Below are 17,379 nucleotides of genomic sequence, written 5' to 3' on the forward strand. Positions count from 1 at the left end.
TTCGTTGCTACTTCATAACTGTAATTTTGCTACTGTTATGAATCGTAATGTAAATATCTGATATGCAGGATGTATTGTCATTGTTACAAATTGAACATAATTAAAGCATAGTGATTCATCACAAAAACAATATGTAATTATATATGTGTTTTCCGATGGTCTTAGGTGACCCCTGTGAAAGGGTCATTCGACCCCCAAAGGGGTCGCAGCCCACAGGTTGAGAACCACCGCTCCTCCACTGAGCCAAACCAGCCAGGGCCACATGCTTTAATTCTAACAACTCCACAAGGAATGTAACTACCATTTGCAAGGTCAGAGACGTCTGAGGTGGTTGGCAAAGGTCATCCCTCAGCCCTTGTAGGCTTTGGCATTCTGAGTGTCTTAAATGCTCTTCCTTCCTTTCTTTTATACCCATATTCATTCTTCCATCAAGCACGTACCCAATGTCAGGGATCTTAGAGAGGGGATTTTCACAGCAAATTGAGGGTTGGATCACTTTTCTCCTTCCCTCCAAAGTCAGGATAAAGAAAAAATAGCCCGGCTGGCGTGGCTCAGTGGTTGAACATTGACCTATGAACCAAAAGGTCAGGGCTTGATTCCCGGTCAGGGCATATGCCTGGGTTGCAGGCTCGATCACCCCAAGGTGGAGAATGCAGGAGGCAGCCGATCAGTGATTCTCTCTCATCGATGTTTCTAACTCTCTATCCCGCTCCCTTCCTCTCTAAAATCAATAAAAATATATTTTTAAAAAAGAAAAGAAAACATAGTCTGCCCTTCTGGTATGGCTCAGTTCATTGAGCATCAGCCTGTACACCAAAGGTCACCGGTTCAGTTCCCATTCAGGGCACATGCCTGGGTTGTGGGCTTGGTCCCCTGCAGCTGTTCGATGTTTCTCTCTCTTTCTCCCTTCCCCTCTAAAATCAATAAAGACATTTAAAAAAGAGGAAGAAGAAGAAGAAAAGAACCCTGACCAGTTTGGCTCAGTGGATAGAGTGTTGGCCTGCGGACTCACAGGGCCCAGGTTCGATTCCGGTCAAGGGCATGTACCTTGATTGCAGACGCATCCCCAGTGGGGGGTGGGCAGGAGGCAGCTGATCGATGTTTCTCTCTCATCGATGTTTCTAACTCTCTATCCCTCTCCCTTCCTCTCTGTAAAAAATCAATAAAATATGTATTTAAAAACAAAACAAAACATGCAAGCGTTTAAAAAAAAGAAAAGAAGCCGAAACCGGTTTGGCTATATATTTAAAAAAAAGAAAGAAAAGAAATAGCAGTGGTCATCATATACCCTACTGTCCCTCCCCCCCCAGCCCCATGACTTTCTGTCCATTCATCTCTTGATTTATTAACTCCAAAAATAAGTGTGTCTACTTTGTTCAAATTCTCTGCTTAGGTACTGTGCTCAGAAGGAGCACTCTGAAGAAAATGAAGAATGCCCATCCCGCTGCCCATTCCTCCTGGAATCCCAGAGGTCACCAGCAATGTGGGGTCCTTGTATTAAGAAAGCCTCTTAGTTGCAATTAACAGAAACCTAGCTGAAACCAGATTAAGCCTAAAAGGGGAATTATTGGATTCTTTAAATAAAAAATTCAGGGGCATCAGGCTTCGCTGGTTCCAGGTGGGGGTTAAATGGTGTTGACATGAAACTGCCTTTCTCAGCTCAGCTATGGTCCCTGTTGGCTTCCTTCTCCAGCAGGCCCCCACTTTGTTAGGATAAGATGGCTTCCAGCAGCTCCAAATCCAGATCTTGCTCACTTGACCACCCCAGCACAGTCCCATTCCAGAATCCATTGACTCTAATGGGCCAGACCTAGGTTATGACCCCAATCCTGAACCAATCTGCTTGGCTGGCCCTGGCTTCTGTGCTCCCTAGTGGAAGGGGAGGTTGATGTTAGCCTCTCTGAACCACATGGACTGAGAGAGGGGCAGGGGTGTCCCCCCAAAGGAAACTATTACCAGAAAAAGGGGGGATTGGATGTTGGTCAACCCAAAACAACAGATCTATCAATCATAGCCATACAATAAATACCTCCACCCCATTCTCTAATATCCTTTATCCCTCAATCATTCTGGCAAATGACTATTTACCTTCTGTCTGGAGCTAATCTTTTGTGAGCACTCCCTATGTTCCAGGTACTATGTTGAACACCTTCCCGATAAGATCAAACTTCCTAGCCACTTGCATTTTATAAATGAGTTAAAAACAGGCTCAGGGAGATGAAAGCAATTGCCAAAAGTCACACAGCCAGTGGCAGCCTGGGATTCCAGTCTAGGTCTGTCTGCTTTGAACGTTGAAGCTTATAGCCAATTGTTATGCTGCCTCTTGGGCTTGCTCCCTGATTTGTTCCCCTTGGGGCAGCTCTAACTCTTAAGTTCCTGTGCCTGTTACAGCAAACGGACCAGGCCTTGGTTTTCCGACACCTTATAGAAATTTGGACTGGCTCTTGGTTAAGGCTCCTTCCAGCTCCCAAAACATAAAGGAATGAGGAAGTTAAGCTATTTAGCTCAGGGAAGAGGAAACTCAGGAATTAGAGTCATTTGTCATTTCAGAGCCCAAGAGGCTGTCATAAGATAGAAGGGAGTATTCATTAATTCAACAGTTTTTTTTTTATTGAGCACCTACTAAGTGCTGGGCATTATTCTAGGAGCTGGGTATAAAGTCAGGGCCACATTATGACGTTTGTGGCCATAGGCAATTTTGTCTTCTTGGGCCCCTTGCCCTGTTAAAAGCATATTAAAAAATATAGTTAATGACAGCATTGATATAAAGATGAATATAATCCAAGTTGGATTATATGCATTTTTTCTTCTGATTTTAAAGAAATTAAAACATTTTCATAAGCCCCTAAAGGTATCACAGCCCTGGGCACCATATCTACTATGCCTATGCGATGTCAGCCTGGGATATAGCAATAAAAAAAGACAAAAATCCTTCCCGTTGTGGAAGGAATGTTTATAATAAACAAGATTTCATATGCTGATAAATGATAGAGCAAGTAACAAAAATGTGCTTATTTAGATTGAGTGGTCAGGAAAGAACTTTCTGAAGAGGTTACATGTTTTTTAAAATATGTTTATTGATTTCAGAGAGGCAGGGAGAGGGAGAGAAATAGAAACATCAATGATGAGAATCATTGGTCGGCTGCCTCCTGCGTGCCTCACACTGGGGATCGAGCCGGCAACCCGGGCATGTGCCCTGACTGCGAATTGAACTGTGACCTCCTGGTTCATAGGTTCAACCACTGAACCACGTCAGCCGGGCAGTTACATATTTTTTAAATCCTCCCCAGAGGATATGTTTATTGATTTTTAAAAAAAATTTTTTTTTAGAGAAAAGAGAAACATCTATGTGAGTTCAGTTGCTTCCCATACAAGCCCCAGTTGGGGGTCAAACCCGTAACCTCAGTATGTGCCCTGACCAACAACACTCCAACCAACTGAGCCCCTTGGCCAGGGCCAAAGAGGTTACATTTAAGATCAGCGGTGAATGGGGAAAAAGGAACCATCCATGCAATAATCAGGGCAAAAGAACATTCAAATGGAGGGAATAGTGAGACCCTAAGGCAGAAATAAACTTGTCAGTTTAGAGAAACAGACATGTGGCTGGAGCTGACCTGTCCCCTACAGACCCAGAGGGCAGAGCTGGGGTAAGTGGGTGAAAAGTATAGAGACTATGAAGAAAGAACTTGACTAAAACCATAACCATCAGCAAGGAAAGGGCAGCCTTGGGAGGGAGGATCTGGCTCCCAGAGGCCCCTGTGAGCAGAGCCCAGGTCACACCAATTCAGGACTACTGCCCAGAGATGCCAGGATTTTGTGATTCTTAACCACCCCTTTGTTCCCTCCAAAAAATGTTTGCATAGAAGGCTCCCTTGGTGCTTTGCAAAACCCAGAGGAAACAGCCAGGGACTACAGTTAGTATGAAACCCTTTTGTCTGACACCAGGCCTGGATATATTTTCGTCCTTGCTTCCTGTGTTGCTTCTCGCGGCTCCTCTAGAATGGAAGAAAAGTGATATGCAAAGAATAAATATCAGGCCTAGACAGGACTTTACAGATCAGCCTACCCAGTTTTCCTCCAAGGACAGAACCCCAACTCTTCAAAGTTACGGTGTCTACCAGGAAGTAACTAGAGACCAATTGCTGATATATTTTTCTTTCATTCCTTCATTCAGTTGACTAATATGTATCATTTTATGTATTCATAGTGGTTTTGAGGAGATGAACTAATGATGTCATCCCCTGTGTAAAGCCCTTTAATGGCTCCCTGTTGGTCTTAGAACAAAGGCACAACTCTTCTGTACTATGAGCCTACAAGACCCTGCCTCTTCTGGCCTCTGTATCTCTCTGCAGTCTTGTCTCACCCTACAGGACTCTTTGCTTTCTCTGCTGCAGACACTATAAGTTTATTTCTTTTGGATTCTCCATGCTTTCTGGTGCCCCGGGGCCTTTGCACATGTTCCCTCTACCTGAAATGTTTTGCTCTTTACTGATATATTTTCTTTAATCCTTCAGGACAGGTTCTGGCCACGTTTACTTCTTCAGAGAAAACCTCATTGATTAGGTGAAAGCCAAGAGTCAAAGCTATGCGCTGGCTGTTTTGGTTCAGTGGATAGTGTTGGCCCATGGACTGAAGGGTCACAGGTTCGATTCCCAGTCAAGGGTGCATGTCTTGGTTGCAGGCTTTTTTTCTTTGTTTTTGGAAGAGCAAAAGCTGAAATTCATTTGATTCATTCGGGGTTCATTAATAGTCCATTTTGCTCTAGCTTGTTTTTCTCAGTGTTAAGAGCTTTGGCCCCTAGACTAAAGGGTCCTGGGTTCCAGGGTATTTACCTCAATCCCTGGCCCTGGTCAGGGCTTGTGCGGAAGGCAACCAATCCATATCTCTCTCTCACATCAATGTTTCTCTCTGTGTGTATCCCTCCCTCCCTTCCACTTCTCTAAAAATCAATAAAAAATATCCTCAGGTAAGGATTAACAAAAACAAAACATAAAGCTATTACAAGCTTCTATAACAGCAAGTAACACCTCGCCTTTGTCTCCATCGGATCAACGTCATGGACACGTGACTCATGGAGTCACAGGGTCCTGAGCTTAGAGGGGCCCCATGCTTGGTTTCATGCTGCTCTGACCATCTTGAAATTATCAGTTTTTGAACGAGGAATCCCACATTTTTATTTGTAGCACTGCTCCCCAAGCAAGTTAGGTAGCTGTTTTTGGTCCTAGTTGCAATTTTATGTTTGTTTGCGTGACAGTTTGATTAATGACTTTATCCCTAACTATACTGTGGGCTCTAGAAGGGGCTGTGTTTGTTTTTTATAGTTTTACTAGTGGCCCAGTGCATGAAATTCATGCACATTAAAAGGGAATTAATTAGAGGAAATGTTTTAATATTGCTATTCATGTCCCCCACCCACCAATGCTGCAAGTCCCCTCGCCGCCCCCGTCCCCCCCACCCACCGCCTCGCATGCAGCCTCCTGCTGTTAGGTCCTTGCGGTGTCATGGCATGATGACCATTTGCATATTAGCATTTTATTATGATGATTCCTATCACCTATCACAGTTCCTAGCACATAGTTGTTGCCCAATAAGTAACTGTTGAATGAACGAGTGAGAACTATATTTTCAGGATGTCAGAGTTTGTTGTTCACACTGCTCCATTTCCTCAAGGACAGAGACAGTGATTCTTCTTGGTTTCCATGGTGCCCAGCCCAGGGCCAGGCAGGAAGGCAAGGGAGGCTGGGGCAGATGGCATTTGAACTGGGCCCTGAAGGAAGGAGAAAAAAGGATTGATGGAGACAGGTGTTTGGGGATTCCTGAAGGAGTAGCATGAGCAATGGCATATGTGTGTAATTTAGGAGACAGGCTCCAATGTCTTTGTGTCTCCATCTGTTAGGAAAGGATATGGACGTGTGCGTGTATGGGCATATTATAAATTATTAATCCAGGGATTAGATCCCAGAAGTTCTTCATCTGCCCAGGAGTGAACTGCTTTCATCCCCTTTTGTTGTTATTAATCCTCACCATAGAATATTTTTTCCATTGATTTTTGGAGAGAGTGGAAGGGAGGGGGAAAGACACAGAGAGAGAAACACATGGATTGGTTGCCTCCCAAACACGCCTTGACAGGGCCAGGGCCTGCAACCAAGGTACGTGCTCTTGACCGGAATTGAACCTGCCACCCTTTAGTCCAACGGTTCTCAATTTGTGGGTCGCGACCCCTTGGGGGTCAAATGACCCTTTCACAGGGGTTGCCTAAGACCATCGGAAAATACATATATAATTACATATTGTTTTTGTGATTAACAGCTATGCTTTAATTATGTTCAATTTGTAACAATGAAAATACATCCTGCATATCAGATATTTACATTACGATTCATAAGAGTAGCAAAATTACAGTTATGAAGTAGCAACGAGAATAATTTTATGGTTGGGGGTCACCACAACATGAGGAACTGTATTAAAGGGTCGAGGCATTAGGAAGGTTGCGAACCACTGCTTTAGTCCATGGGCTGACACTATCCACTGAGCAAAACCAGCTGGGGCATGTCTTTTTTTTAATCCACTCATTTAGCAAACATGCACTGAGGTCCTGCAGTGTACCAGACCCTGTTCTAGGTACTAGAGATACAGTTGTGCCACCCACCCAGCTCTCAGCCCAGTTCAGGGATCAGAGAAGATCATGAACCCTGGGGCTGGGGGACCATAGCAAAGATACCTCACATCCCTGTGGAGTTGGGGTCAGACAATGGGCGAGAGCCAAAGGAAGTAAGAGAATGGCCAGCCAGCCCAGGCCATGAGGGGTATTGTAAGCCACATTGAGAGTTTTTGTGTCTTTTAAAATGTTTATTTATTAAATTGATTGGGGTGACACTGGTCAACATGAGCATATAGGTTTCTGGCGTGGGTTTCTATGTTACGAGTTCTGTATATTGCACTGTATGCCCACCCCCCAAATGTTGAGGGTTTACACGTGATCCCTAATAACGGGATGGGATTGAAAGGTTGGAAGCACCCATTGGGCAACTAATGTGTCAGGTTCTGTGCTGGGTGGTTTCACACGCTCTAATTTATTTAGTCCTGTGGCTAATCCTCTGACCCCGAATGAATACCCTCATTCCCACTGCACAGATGAGAAAACCATGGTCAGATTCATATTTCAGAAAGATCACTCTGATTCTACTAGACCAGTGGTTCTCAACCTTCCTACTGCCGCGACCCTTTAGTACAGTTCCTCATGTGGTGGTGACCCCCAATTTCATTGTTACAAATTGAACATAATGAAAGCATCGTGATTAATCACAAAAACAACATGTAATTATATCTGTGTTTTCTGATGGTCTTAGGCCACCCCTGTGAAAGGGTTGTTCGACCCCCAAAGGGGTCGCGACCCACAGGTTGAGAACCGCTGTCCTAGACAGTATGGATTGGAGGAGGCCAGGTGGGAAGCTGGGAGACCCATGAGTATGTCAGTATATGGACTGAGCCAGGGGCTGCAGGGGTGGAGAGGAGGCATCAGAGGAGGAATGGACAGGATTTGGTGACTGAGTGGACAATGGGATAAGGGATGCGTCCAGATGATGCCCGGACTCTGTCTCAGGTGCCTGGGGTGGGGCACATCCCTGAGATGAACAATGAGACAGGAGGTTTGAGATTCAGATACCAAATTCCATTATGGATGTCCTAATCAAAACCTGTTTTGCAAAAAAAACAAAACAAAAAAAACCCCTGTTTTGGGCCCTAAACCGGTTTGGCTCAGTGGCTAGAGCATCGGCCTGCGGACTGAAAGGTCCCAGGTTTGATTCCGGTCAAAGGCATGTACCTTGGTTGCAGGCACATCCCCAGTAGGAGGTGTGCAGGAGGCGGCTGATCGATGTTTCTAACTCTCTATCCCTCTCCCTTCCTCTCTGTAAAAAAAAATCAATAAAATATATATATTTTTAAAAAAACACAAAATAAAAACAAACAAACAAACCTGTTTTTGTCCCAAAACAGGAAGCAAAGAAAAAACCATACCAGCAAACTTCATGAGTTGGCATTGCTGCTACCCCTGGCCCCGAAGACCAGTAGCAAGAAGCTTACCAAGGTATGTGGACCGAAGGAGAGGAGATGGATTTGGGAAGTAGACTTTATAATGTCAGGAAGCTGGTGAAGTTTCCTTGTCCTGAGAAACCTAGACAGACCCTCTCAGTGACAGCGCTGAGATGGGAATGGGAATTCCTGGGAGTCTTGGAGCACATGACTGCAAGATTGTTTCTCGCAACGGAGGCAGTGGAAGCTGGGAGGGGAAAACAGGCAAGGAGCCAGGTAAAGGTCATTGCTTTGGGAGTCAACCAGCCAGGGTTTGAGCCCTCCAGCTCCATAACCGCAGAATCCTGGGCAGGTCACTCAGGTTATCAGCCTCTCAAGCTTCGTATTTCTCAGCTGTAAAATGAATAAAGATAACTCCTCCTACCCAGAGATATGGTGAAGCCAAAATGACACAATAGCCATGACAGGCCCTGTCTGAATAAATGTCGGTTCCCTCCCTGTTGTGTGACCCGTGGGTATCATCTCCACCCGGTAGAAACAGACAAAGCTTCTCTGCGTGTCCCCATTGGCTACGCAATACATGTAGATGGTGCTGAGCTAACGCCTCACTCCCTGTGGGAACAACCTACTGGGAGACTCGGAGATCCTGAAGGCTTGGTGTGATGTTGTCTTGCTATAGTTCCTCTCATTCAGTCATTTATTCATTCATCAGCCATTTTATGGAAAGATTATTGGATGTCAGAGCTTTTATGAATGTGAAAAGGGGAGGGAAAGAAATTTGAGACCCAGTCCTCATCCTCTGGGAACTCAGAATCTGGCAGGAAGATGAAGCTTTGAACACAGGAGTAACTGGTCCCAGCTAGAGGTGCTGCTTGCCTCCAGGGAGGGTCAGAGGGGCAGGTGTTTTGGAAAGATTTGCCAGACCCCAACCCTGCCTGCCACACTCCATCAGCCCCCAGTCATGTTGATTCTCCCCCTAAATATCTCTCCATCATGGGTGCTTATACTATATTATTTTATTATTATTTTTGTTCTTAATCCTCACCCGAGGATATTTTTCCATTGATCTTTTAGAGAGAGTGGAATAGAAAGGGAAAGACAGAGAGAAATATCTATGTGAGAGAAACAATAGATTGGTTGCCCCCTGCATGTGTCCTGACCAGGACCCAGGCCAGAGAGGAGCCTGCAACCCAGGTACGTGCCCTTGACCAGAATCAAACCCAGGACCCTTTGATCCGCAGGCCAACACTCTAGCCACTGAGCCAAGATGGCTTGGGCCTTATATTAGTTTCTTGTTGCTACTGTAACAAATTACCCCAAATTTAGTGTTTATACCAACACAAATTTATTCTCCTTCAGTTCTGGAGGTCAGAAATCCAAAATTAGTCTCACTGGTCTAAAGTCAGGGTGTCAGCAGACTTGGTTCTTGTTGGAGGCTCCAGGGAGAATGTGTTTTCTTTCCTTTGCCAACTTCTAGAGGTCACCTATGTTCCCTGGCTCAGGGCCCCTTCAAAGCCAGAAGAGTAGCATTTTCAAATCTCGTCTTCTCTCTCTTTGCTTCCGTTGTCATTCACCTTCTCTGCCTTTGACCCTCCTCCCTCCAGCTTATCAGAAACCCCTGTGATTACAGTGGGCCCACTGAGATGATCCAGAATAACCTCCCCATCTGAAGGTCCTTAGTCAGTCACATCCAGCACATCTGCAAAATCCCCTTCGTCATATAAGGCAACATAATCACAGGTTCTGGGGACGAGGACATGGATGTTTTGGGGAGAGGCATTACACAGACCACCACGGTGCTCAAAAATACTGGCCGGGTTTTATCCTCTGTCGTCAATCATTGGAGTATTTGGTACACAGATGCTGTCCTAAGCTCTTGGCAGGAAGGGCAGAGATGTCTGGGACACAGTCCCTGCTCTGGAGGAATGACCTTCTAGTCAGAGGACAGGCATAATTATATCACTGACCAGATGGCCACATCTCCTCATGGAATTCTCCCCAGGCCTCAGCCTACTTTCTTTACCATTGATTTTCTACTATCTTAACAATCCCCCCTTCTCCCCCGTCTTCATCCTTCCTGAAGTTCAGTCCTGGGATCCTGCTCCACATATAACCTGAGTTCCTGTCAGTTCCCAGCTTCCCACTGGACCAGTCTGCTTAAAGTGCATCACAGTTCATCAGGGCCATGGGACCTGCTCAGTCCGCTGCTCGGTGAACTAATGGGGGCTATAATGTGTGGCCTCTCCTGCGTTGGAGACGGGCTGCAGCTTAGATCTGTGACGTCCTAACTCACCATTCTGGCTGATTAAGCGCTCCCTGCCCCATATGATGCTGTAGCTTCTTCCTCTGGCCACCAAAGCCTTCAGCACATTACTGATTGTTTTCAGGCTAACTCCTTTCATTATTCAGGTCTCAATTTAAATGCTGCTGGATCCAAGGGGACTTTCTGGACATCTAAGTTTAGTTGCAAAATCCCTTGTTGTACTCTTTTATTCATAATGCTTAATGATAATTTTGTATGATTTATGAGTTTATTAAGTCTGCTGCCTCACTATATGGTAAGCTCCATGAAGGCAAACAAAAGAATGTCTAGGTCATCCATACATACGTGGCCCTTAGTGGGGAATAGTCTTTTTTTGTTTGTTTTATTAATCCTCACCTGAGGATATTTTTCCACTGATTTTTAGGGAGAGTGGAAGAGAGCAGGAAAGATAGAAACATCGATGTGAGAGAAACACATCAATTGGTTGCCTCCTGCACGTGCCCTGACCAGGGGAGGAGCCTGCAACCAAGGTACGTGCCCTTGACTGGAATTGAACCCAGTACCCTTTGGTCTGCAGGCTGACACTCTATCCACTGAGCCAAACCGGTTAGGGCAGGAGTAGTCTTTCTTAGCTTAGTAGCTCCAATACCAATACCAATCAGTGTTTGGTGGCTGGACAGGTGATGCCTGGTGGGAGGAGTCTTCGCTCTTAGTGCTGTGGGGAAGATTCACTACTTTAGCAGTCATTGGCTAAGCCACCTCTGGGTTCTGTGTGCTTGAAATATAGAAATCAACTAGTTATAGTCTCTACCCTCAGCCAATCCAAGGTCAGTGGAAAGGAATGATGTGTGAACAGATAATTATAAAACAGTGTGGCAAGTGCATGGTGGAATCAGACAGGGTGTTACAAGAGTGCCTAGGAGGGACATCTGACCCAGCCTGGGCGAGAGGGGTCGGGAAGGAGGGAAAGCTTCTGGAAGTTCAAAGGAGATGCCAGGAGAGGGAGTATGGGGGAAGAAGAGGAAGACTTTGCAGAAAGACAATACAGCATGTGCAAAGGACCAGGGGTGGGAAGCTGAACAGTGTGCCGAAAAACTGGACCTGGGTTTAGATCCCAGCTTGGCCATGTCCTCTCTGTAATCTTAGCAAGTGCCATTACACTCTGAGCCTCAATTTCCCTACTTGTAACGCTACCTTGCTGGGTCACAATGAGAACTAGAGAGCAAAATAGGAACATATCTGTTAATGGAGGAATTGTTGGGGCAGGGAATGGGGTCCTGGAGCCTTTCTGCCTCTGGTCTCTGGCAGCCTCTCATTGTCTCGGGCCCCCATCTTGTGCATAACCCTGTCTTTCTTTTATGGGCAGAAGGAGATTCTGCAGCACATCCTGCACTACATTCAGTACCTCCAGAGAAACATCGATGTGGCCCAGGCCTTGCTCCAATTCCACACCGCCAATGGGGAAGGTGGAGCTGGGGGTAAGTCCGTTTCCCAGGGCCTGCTCCAGAAGTAGTGTCCTGCTGTCAGGGACCCTGAGTGACTTCAACCAGTCCGGGCTCTCCAGGATCACACAGCCTCACACAGGGGCAAAGTCAGAAGAAGGTGTCTGGGAAGACTGTGGGGGGAGGGGCCTTGGAGCTGGGCCTTTGAGGACAGTAGAAGGGGGAGCCCTGCCAAGTGGAAGAAACAATCTGAGCCGGAGCGTGCAGGCATGAGAAGACATGTGTGGAATGTCTGGGGACAGGCAAGCAGATGGGTGTGGTTGGAGGGGCCACGTAGCCTCGAAAGGACAAGTGCAGGCTCTTGAGCCAGATCCTGACTCAGATACACGTCTTGTTACCATAACCTCTCTGGGCTTCTGTTTCCTCATCTGCAGAACGGGACTAAGACTAGTACTTCCCTCCTGTGTTTGTCCTGAAGATTAAATGAGTTGATACAAGTAGAGAGTATTGTAGCACAATGCCTAGAACATGCCAGTCATCCAGTGCTGCATGTGCTGGGTGCTATCATTACTGGTGTAAAACATACACAGGCAAGAAGGGTAGGAAATGAGGAAGAGAGAGATCCTGAAAGGCTTCGAGCCCTGAGGAGGGAGATGAAGATGAGACTTACTGAAGGACTTTCAGCCAGGGCAAGCCATGATCAGGTTTTTGCAGGGTTTTTTAAAATTATTATTTTAAAATGGTCTCTGTGAAGATCTTTGACATATTTTAAATTATATTTTTATTGATTTCAGAGAGGAAGGGAAAGGAAGAGAGAGATAGAAACATCAATGATGAGAGAGAATCATTGATTGGCTGCCTCCTGCATGCCCCATACTGGGGATGGAGCCCGAAACCTGGGCATGTACCCTGACCGGGAACTGAACCAGTGACCTCTTGGTTTCTGGGTTGACGCTCAACTGCTGAGCCACATTTGGCTGGGATGCAGGGATTTTTTAGAAAGAGGTCCCTAACATCTAGTGTGGAGGATTGGTTATTAAGTGAGAAACTGGAGTCAGGGAGATCAGTGAACAAACTTTCAGGGGTGGGCCAGTCAGGAGACAATGCGGCCCCATCTGGCACGGTAGCTGAGTGTAGGCAGAAGAGGGTACATTTGGGAAATGTTAATGAGGAAGAATTGAGAGGCCTCAGGGAGAGAACCTGGTGACCCAGGATGGATGGTGGAACCCTCACTGTCTTGAGGAAGGCAGGAGGAGGATTTGGTTTGGGGTGGGAAATATGGGGGCGAATTTGGGAAGCACTGAATCTGTCTTCCCTGTCAGCCAAGGCCCAGAATGGCCTGGGGAAGCCCCAGTGTTCACCCTGCACCTTTGGCGCCCGACTGTGCAACCTCAGACAAGTCTGATCTCCTCCATGGACTGCGGTGGACCACCCCACACCCTACCCGCGTTGGGAGGCATTGTCTGGGAGGGGGGATTTGGGAGGGCATGACCTCTCCTTCTTTGTCCTGTGCAGGGCTGGGCCAGAACGCCGCTGTGGGCTCAGCAGGGCAGAGACACTTCGCCCCATCCAGCTGCCCGCACTCTTGTCAGTCCTACCTTTGGGAAGCCTGTCGGAGACCCAGGAAGAAGAAGCTGACCCGAGCGTCAGGTACACGCTGTCAGTGGAGGCAGACAGGAAGTCGGGGTCAGATGGAAGCGGGGCTCCTTCTCCAGGGTCATCGCACCCCTGGAAGGCCCAGTCAGCAATCCTCAGCCCCTAACGAGGCTTTAGAGTCAGACACGTCTGGGTTCATTTCCTGGCTCTTTGTGTTACTAGCTGACCGGGGGTGCACTGTCCTCTGAGCCTCATCCTCCTCATCTGGAAATTGCAGTCCCTGCCACAGGGAGGTCTTGAGGATGAGGAGCCTGAAAACGTACCACTCAGGCAATGCTTAAGGGGAGAGGCATATGGCCGGTTCCCAGGGAAGGGAAGCTACTGTCAGCATTTACTGTCTTTATGGCCAGGAACCCAGCCCCGGGCCAGCATCAGGGAGCATGGACACCAGGGAGGAAAGACCTACGAGTGAAAGCCCAGTGTCCTGGGTCCAGCCTCAGCCTTGCTATGGCTCACTACACGTCCTCTCCCTTTCGAGGGCCTCCGTTTCCATGTCTTTAAAATAGGAGTTGGACCTCGTCAATGATTTCCAGCCCTGGCTGCACATCTGAATCATCCAGGTGCCCATGCCTGTGTCGCACACCCAGAAGGCCGGTCTCAGTGGTCTGAGGGGCACGCTGGGCTTCAGCATTATTTCAGAGCTGGCAAGGTGGTTCTAGCCCAGCGATGGCGAACCTTCTGAGCTCGGCGTGTCAGCATTTTGAAAAACCCGAACTTAACTCTGGTGCCGTGTCACATATAGAAATTTTTTGATATTTGCAACCATAGTAAAACAAAGATTTATATTTTTTATATTTATTTTATATATTTAAATGCCATTTAACAAAGAAAAATCAACCAAAAAAATGAGTTCACGTGTCACCTCTGACACGCGTGTCATAGGTTCACCATCACTGCTCTAGCCTGTAAGTAGGGGAAGGGCGTGTCAGACTGTGACCTGTAGCTGAGGGTCCAGGCTTATCCAGGAAACACCGATGAGTGACTAGGCCAGGCAAAGCTTTCAAACAGGTGTCTGGGCCCAGAGCAAAGCAGACCCCCCACCTGAGCCATCTTCTAGTGACAAGGCCCCAGCCCTGTCTGATGCCATCGCTCTGCTGTCCCAGACGCCAGACCCGGGCCCAGAACCCTTGTTGCTATCTGGCCCTGTCAAGCCCAAGAAGCAGGTGACCCCATCCCCAGACCAGAAGGGAGGAAACGTGGAGGGGACCAGCACTCCTCCAAGATGCTGCATTGTCTTTTTAAAAAATATATATATTTTATTGATTTTTTACAGAGAGGAAGGGAGAGGGATAGAGGGTTAGAAACATCAATGAGTGAGAAACATCCATCAGCTGCCTCCTGCACGCCCCCCACTGGGGATGTGCCCGCAACCAACGTACCAGAATCGAACCTGGGACCGTTCAGTCCGCAGGCCGACGCTCTATCCACTGAGCCAAACCGGTTAGGGCGATGCTGCATTGTCTTTGCCTTAAGGTGACAGAAATGGAGGAAGATCCCGGCTGACATTGCTGGATGTGGCTAAGAACAGCGTTACTGCTGATCTTCCCTCACCATTAATTTAGCCAATCATTTACACACCCCTTATTAGGCATCCGCAACATCCACACACAGTCCTGGTTAGCTGGGACTTCAATGGTGGACAAGAGAGACACTGTCTCTCACCTCACACAGCTGTCGTCTCTTTCCCGGTTTTCTTTTCCCTTCAGGCTCTGCTGTAGGTGTAAGGGCAGGACAAAGTCAGTGCCACCCTGTGTGAGGGCTGCGAGTGGCAGAACTGTAGGGACTCCCTGTCCCTGTACCAGCTTCAAAAGGTGTGATGGCTCACTCAGCAGAGAGCCAGACGAGAAAGTGGGCCAGGGAAGACATGGCCTGAGCCATTCTATCCTCTATCCACCTGTTCATTCAGCCCTGACTCTCTAAGCATTGCCTCGGCCAGGCCGTGTGCTGGGTGCTGGGGACAGTCTAGTGAAGGAGTCACACACTATCACTGATTTCCAGAGTGGTCCCAACTTCCTGGGGTTGTCCAGGGAGCGTGAGGGACCCAGAGGAGGTGCCTGACCCACCTGGGGAGGGAGGGCTTCCCAATTCAGCTAGTTATGTGGCTTTGGGCAAGTTACTTCACAGCTCGATGCCTCAGTTTACTTAACTGTAAAATGGGGGCAATAATGGTACTCTTTCACAAAGGGTCAGTGACTAGTATGTAGCATGCTTACAACTGTGCTGGCCATGGTCAGCACTCTGTACTTGTTTGCTATTATCATCTTCATCATCATTATTCCACTTAAGGATTTTATCTTCCTTACAGCTTCTGATAAAGGAGTGGCATTCCTAGTGCTGATTTGGGTGGCCCCTGAGCCTCATGCAGAGGTCCCAAAGCTTGAGGTTTTGCCTAGGATGGGGGAGGGAGAGGCTGTGGCAGACCCTGGCACCTTCATCCCTGCATCTGTGAGTCCCAGGCAGAGGAGTGAGCACCCTAAATTGCCTCCTTAGGCAAAAACAATGTCCAGGATGATGGGCTTTACCCTGCCTTTGGGGCCCAGCATGGGGCCGAGAGGACCTATTTTCTCTACAGAACACAGCCCAGGTAAGGAAATGCCAAGGGCTCTGAGTGGGGGAGACTGAGGTGTTTGGTCTGGAATGGCTGAGGGGCAGTGAGAAATGAGATTGATTTACATGTGATGGTGTCTGTGGCATGAGCACTGCTGTGGGCCTAGATTTCCGCAGGCATCATAAGCTCGAAGGAGAGATGGGCCCCAGCCTCTCACCAGTATCCCTGTCTCCCGTCTCACCCTTCTAAGCCACCCTTACTGTCAGTTCATGGCTTAAAGCCCTCCCTCAGAGCCCAAATATCTTCATTGGCATTTGAGAACTTCTCTGACTTCAGCTCACCTTGCCAGCACCCTCTCCTGCCCCTCACCCATGAAACTTACCCTTAACACCTGCAAATACTCGCCACTCCCCATGGGAACCCTGCCCTTGCCCCCTCTGGGCTCTTCATACTCTGATCCCTCTTCCCAGCAAGCCTGGTCTGCTCATCTACTTGGAAAACTCTACCTCCTTCAGACCACGCTCAGTGCTATCCTCCTCCTGCCCTGCCCACCTGTCTGACCTCCCCGCACCCCCATAACTGTGTGGTCAGTGCCTGATTACAGCTGTCTCTCCTCACAAACCTTGAAGCTCTATGAGGGCAGCACCTCAAGCTGACTAAGCTTTCTGCCTCCAGCTCTCCCCCAGCAGCCAGCATGGAGTGATCCCTGTCTTACCTCACAGTGGGCAACACTGAGTCACCCAACGGGGAGACAGCTCACTCAGGGGCACAGCAATTCCCAGCCCAGGGCTCCAGCTCTGCCTCTCGAATTCCACCTCTTGCAGGTGCCAGCTGGTGTCCTACGATTCCAGTGAGGAGATGGACAAGGAGGCCCCAGACACTGACCCTTGGCTTCCTGCCTGGACCCAAGAGGGCAGCCCTCATGGTGACTGAAACTCTGTCTCTCTTCCTTGTAGGCCGGTGTGGGGCCTTCTTGGTACCTTCCTTCTGAGGATTTCCATAGAAGGGGGAAAGTGGGAAGGTGAATAGATGTCTGCTAAGCACAGGAATGGCAAGTCACTAGCCATTGGTTGCCATGGCAGATATTGTTAATCAAGCATCACTGTTTCTGGTGATCCCAGAAAGTACCTCAGAATCTTTCTTAACATACAGCTCCCGGTAGCTACAATCATGCTATCAGATCTGACACCTGATAGAAAGATACTGACTAGAGGCCCGATGCACAAAATTCATGCAAGAGTAGGCTTTCCTTTCCCTGGCTGAGGCACTGGCTTCCCTCTGGCACCCGGGACCCAGGCTTCCCTCACAGCCCCGGCTTCATCTAGAAAGTCATCCAGAAGGACATCTGGAAGAATGTCTGGTCTAATTAGCACATTATGCTTTTATTATTATAGTTTTTTGGGTTGTTTTTTTTTTTTTTGCCATCCCTGACATAA

General features: G+C 47.7%; 1 protein-coding gene across 1 annotated transcript in view; it reads left to right on the plus strand.

Annotated features, from left to right (window-relative positions):
• Positions 1-1,863: 1,863 nt before the first annotated feature.
• Positions 1,864-17,379, plus strand: part of BHMG1 (basic helix-loop-helix and HMG-box containing 1) — a gene marked incomplete at its 5' end in the record, with an annotated part of 19,735 nt that continues 4,219 nt past the window's right edge. Inside the window, 8 exons of the mRNA XM_015564397.1 lie at positions 1,864-1,977; positions 7,991-8,089; positions 11,664-11,775; positions 13,255-13,398; positions 14,404-14,622; positions 14,869-14,922; positions 15,886-15,979; positions 16,768-16,868. Of these exons, the coding sequence (XP_015419883.1) occupies positions 1,864-1,977; positions 7,991-8,089; positions 11,664-11,775; positions 13,255-13,398; positions 14,404-14,622; positions 14,869-14,922; positions 15,886-15,979; positions 16,768-16,868 (937 nt within the window). The remainder of the gene's footprint in view (positions 1,978-7,990; positions 8,090-11,663; positions 11,776-13,254; positions 13,399-14,403; positions 14,623-14,868; positions 14,923-15,885; positions 15,980-16,767; positions 16,869-17,379) is intronic.

The sequence above is a fragment of the Myotis davidii genome, unplaced genomic scaffold (assembly GCF_000327345.1).
Source record: "Myotis davidii unplaced genomic scaffold, ASM32734v1 scaffold741, whole genome shotgun sequence".
NCBI classification, from domain to species: Eukaryota; Metazoa; Chordata; class Mammalia; order Chiroptera; family Vespertilionidae; genus Myotis; species Myotis davidii.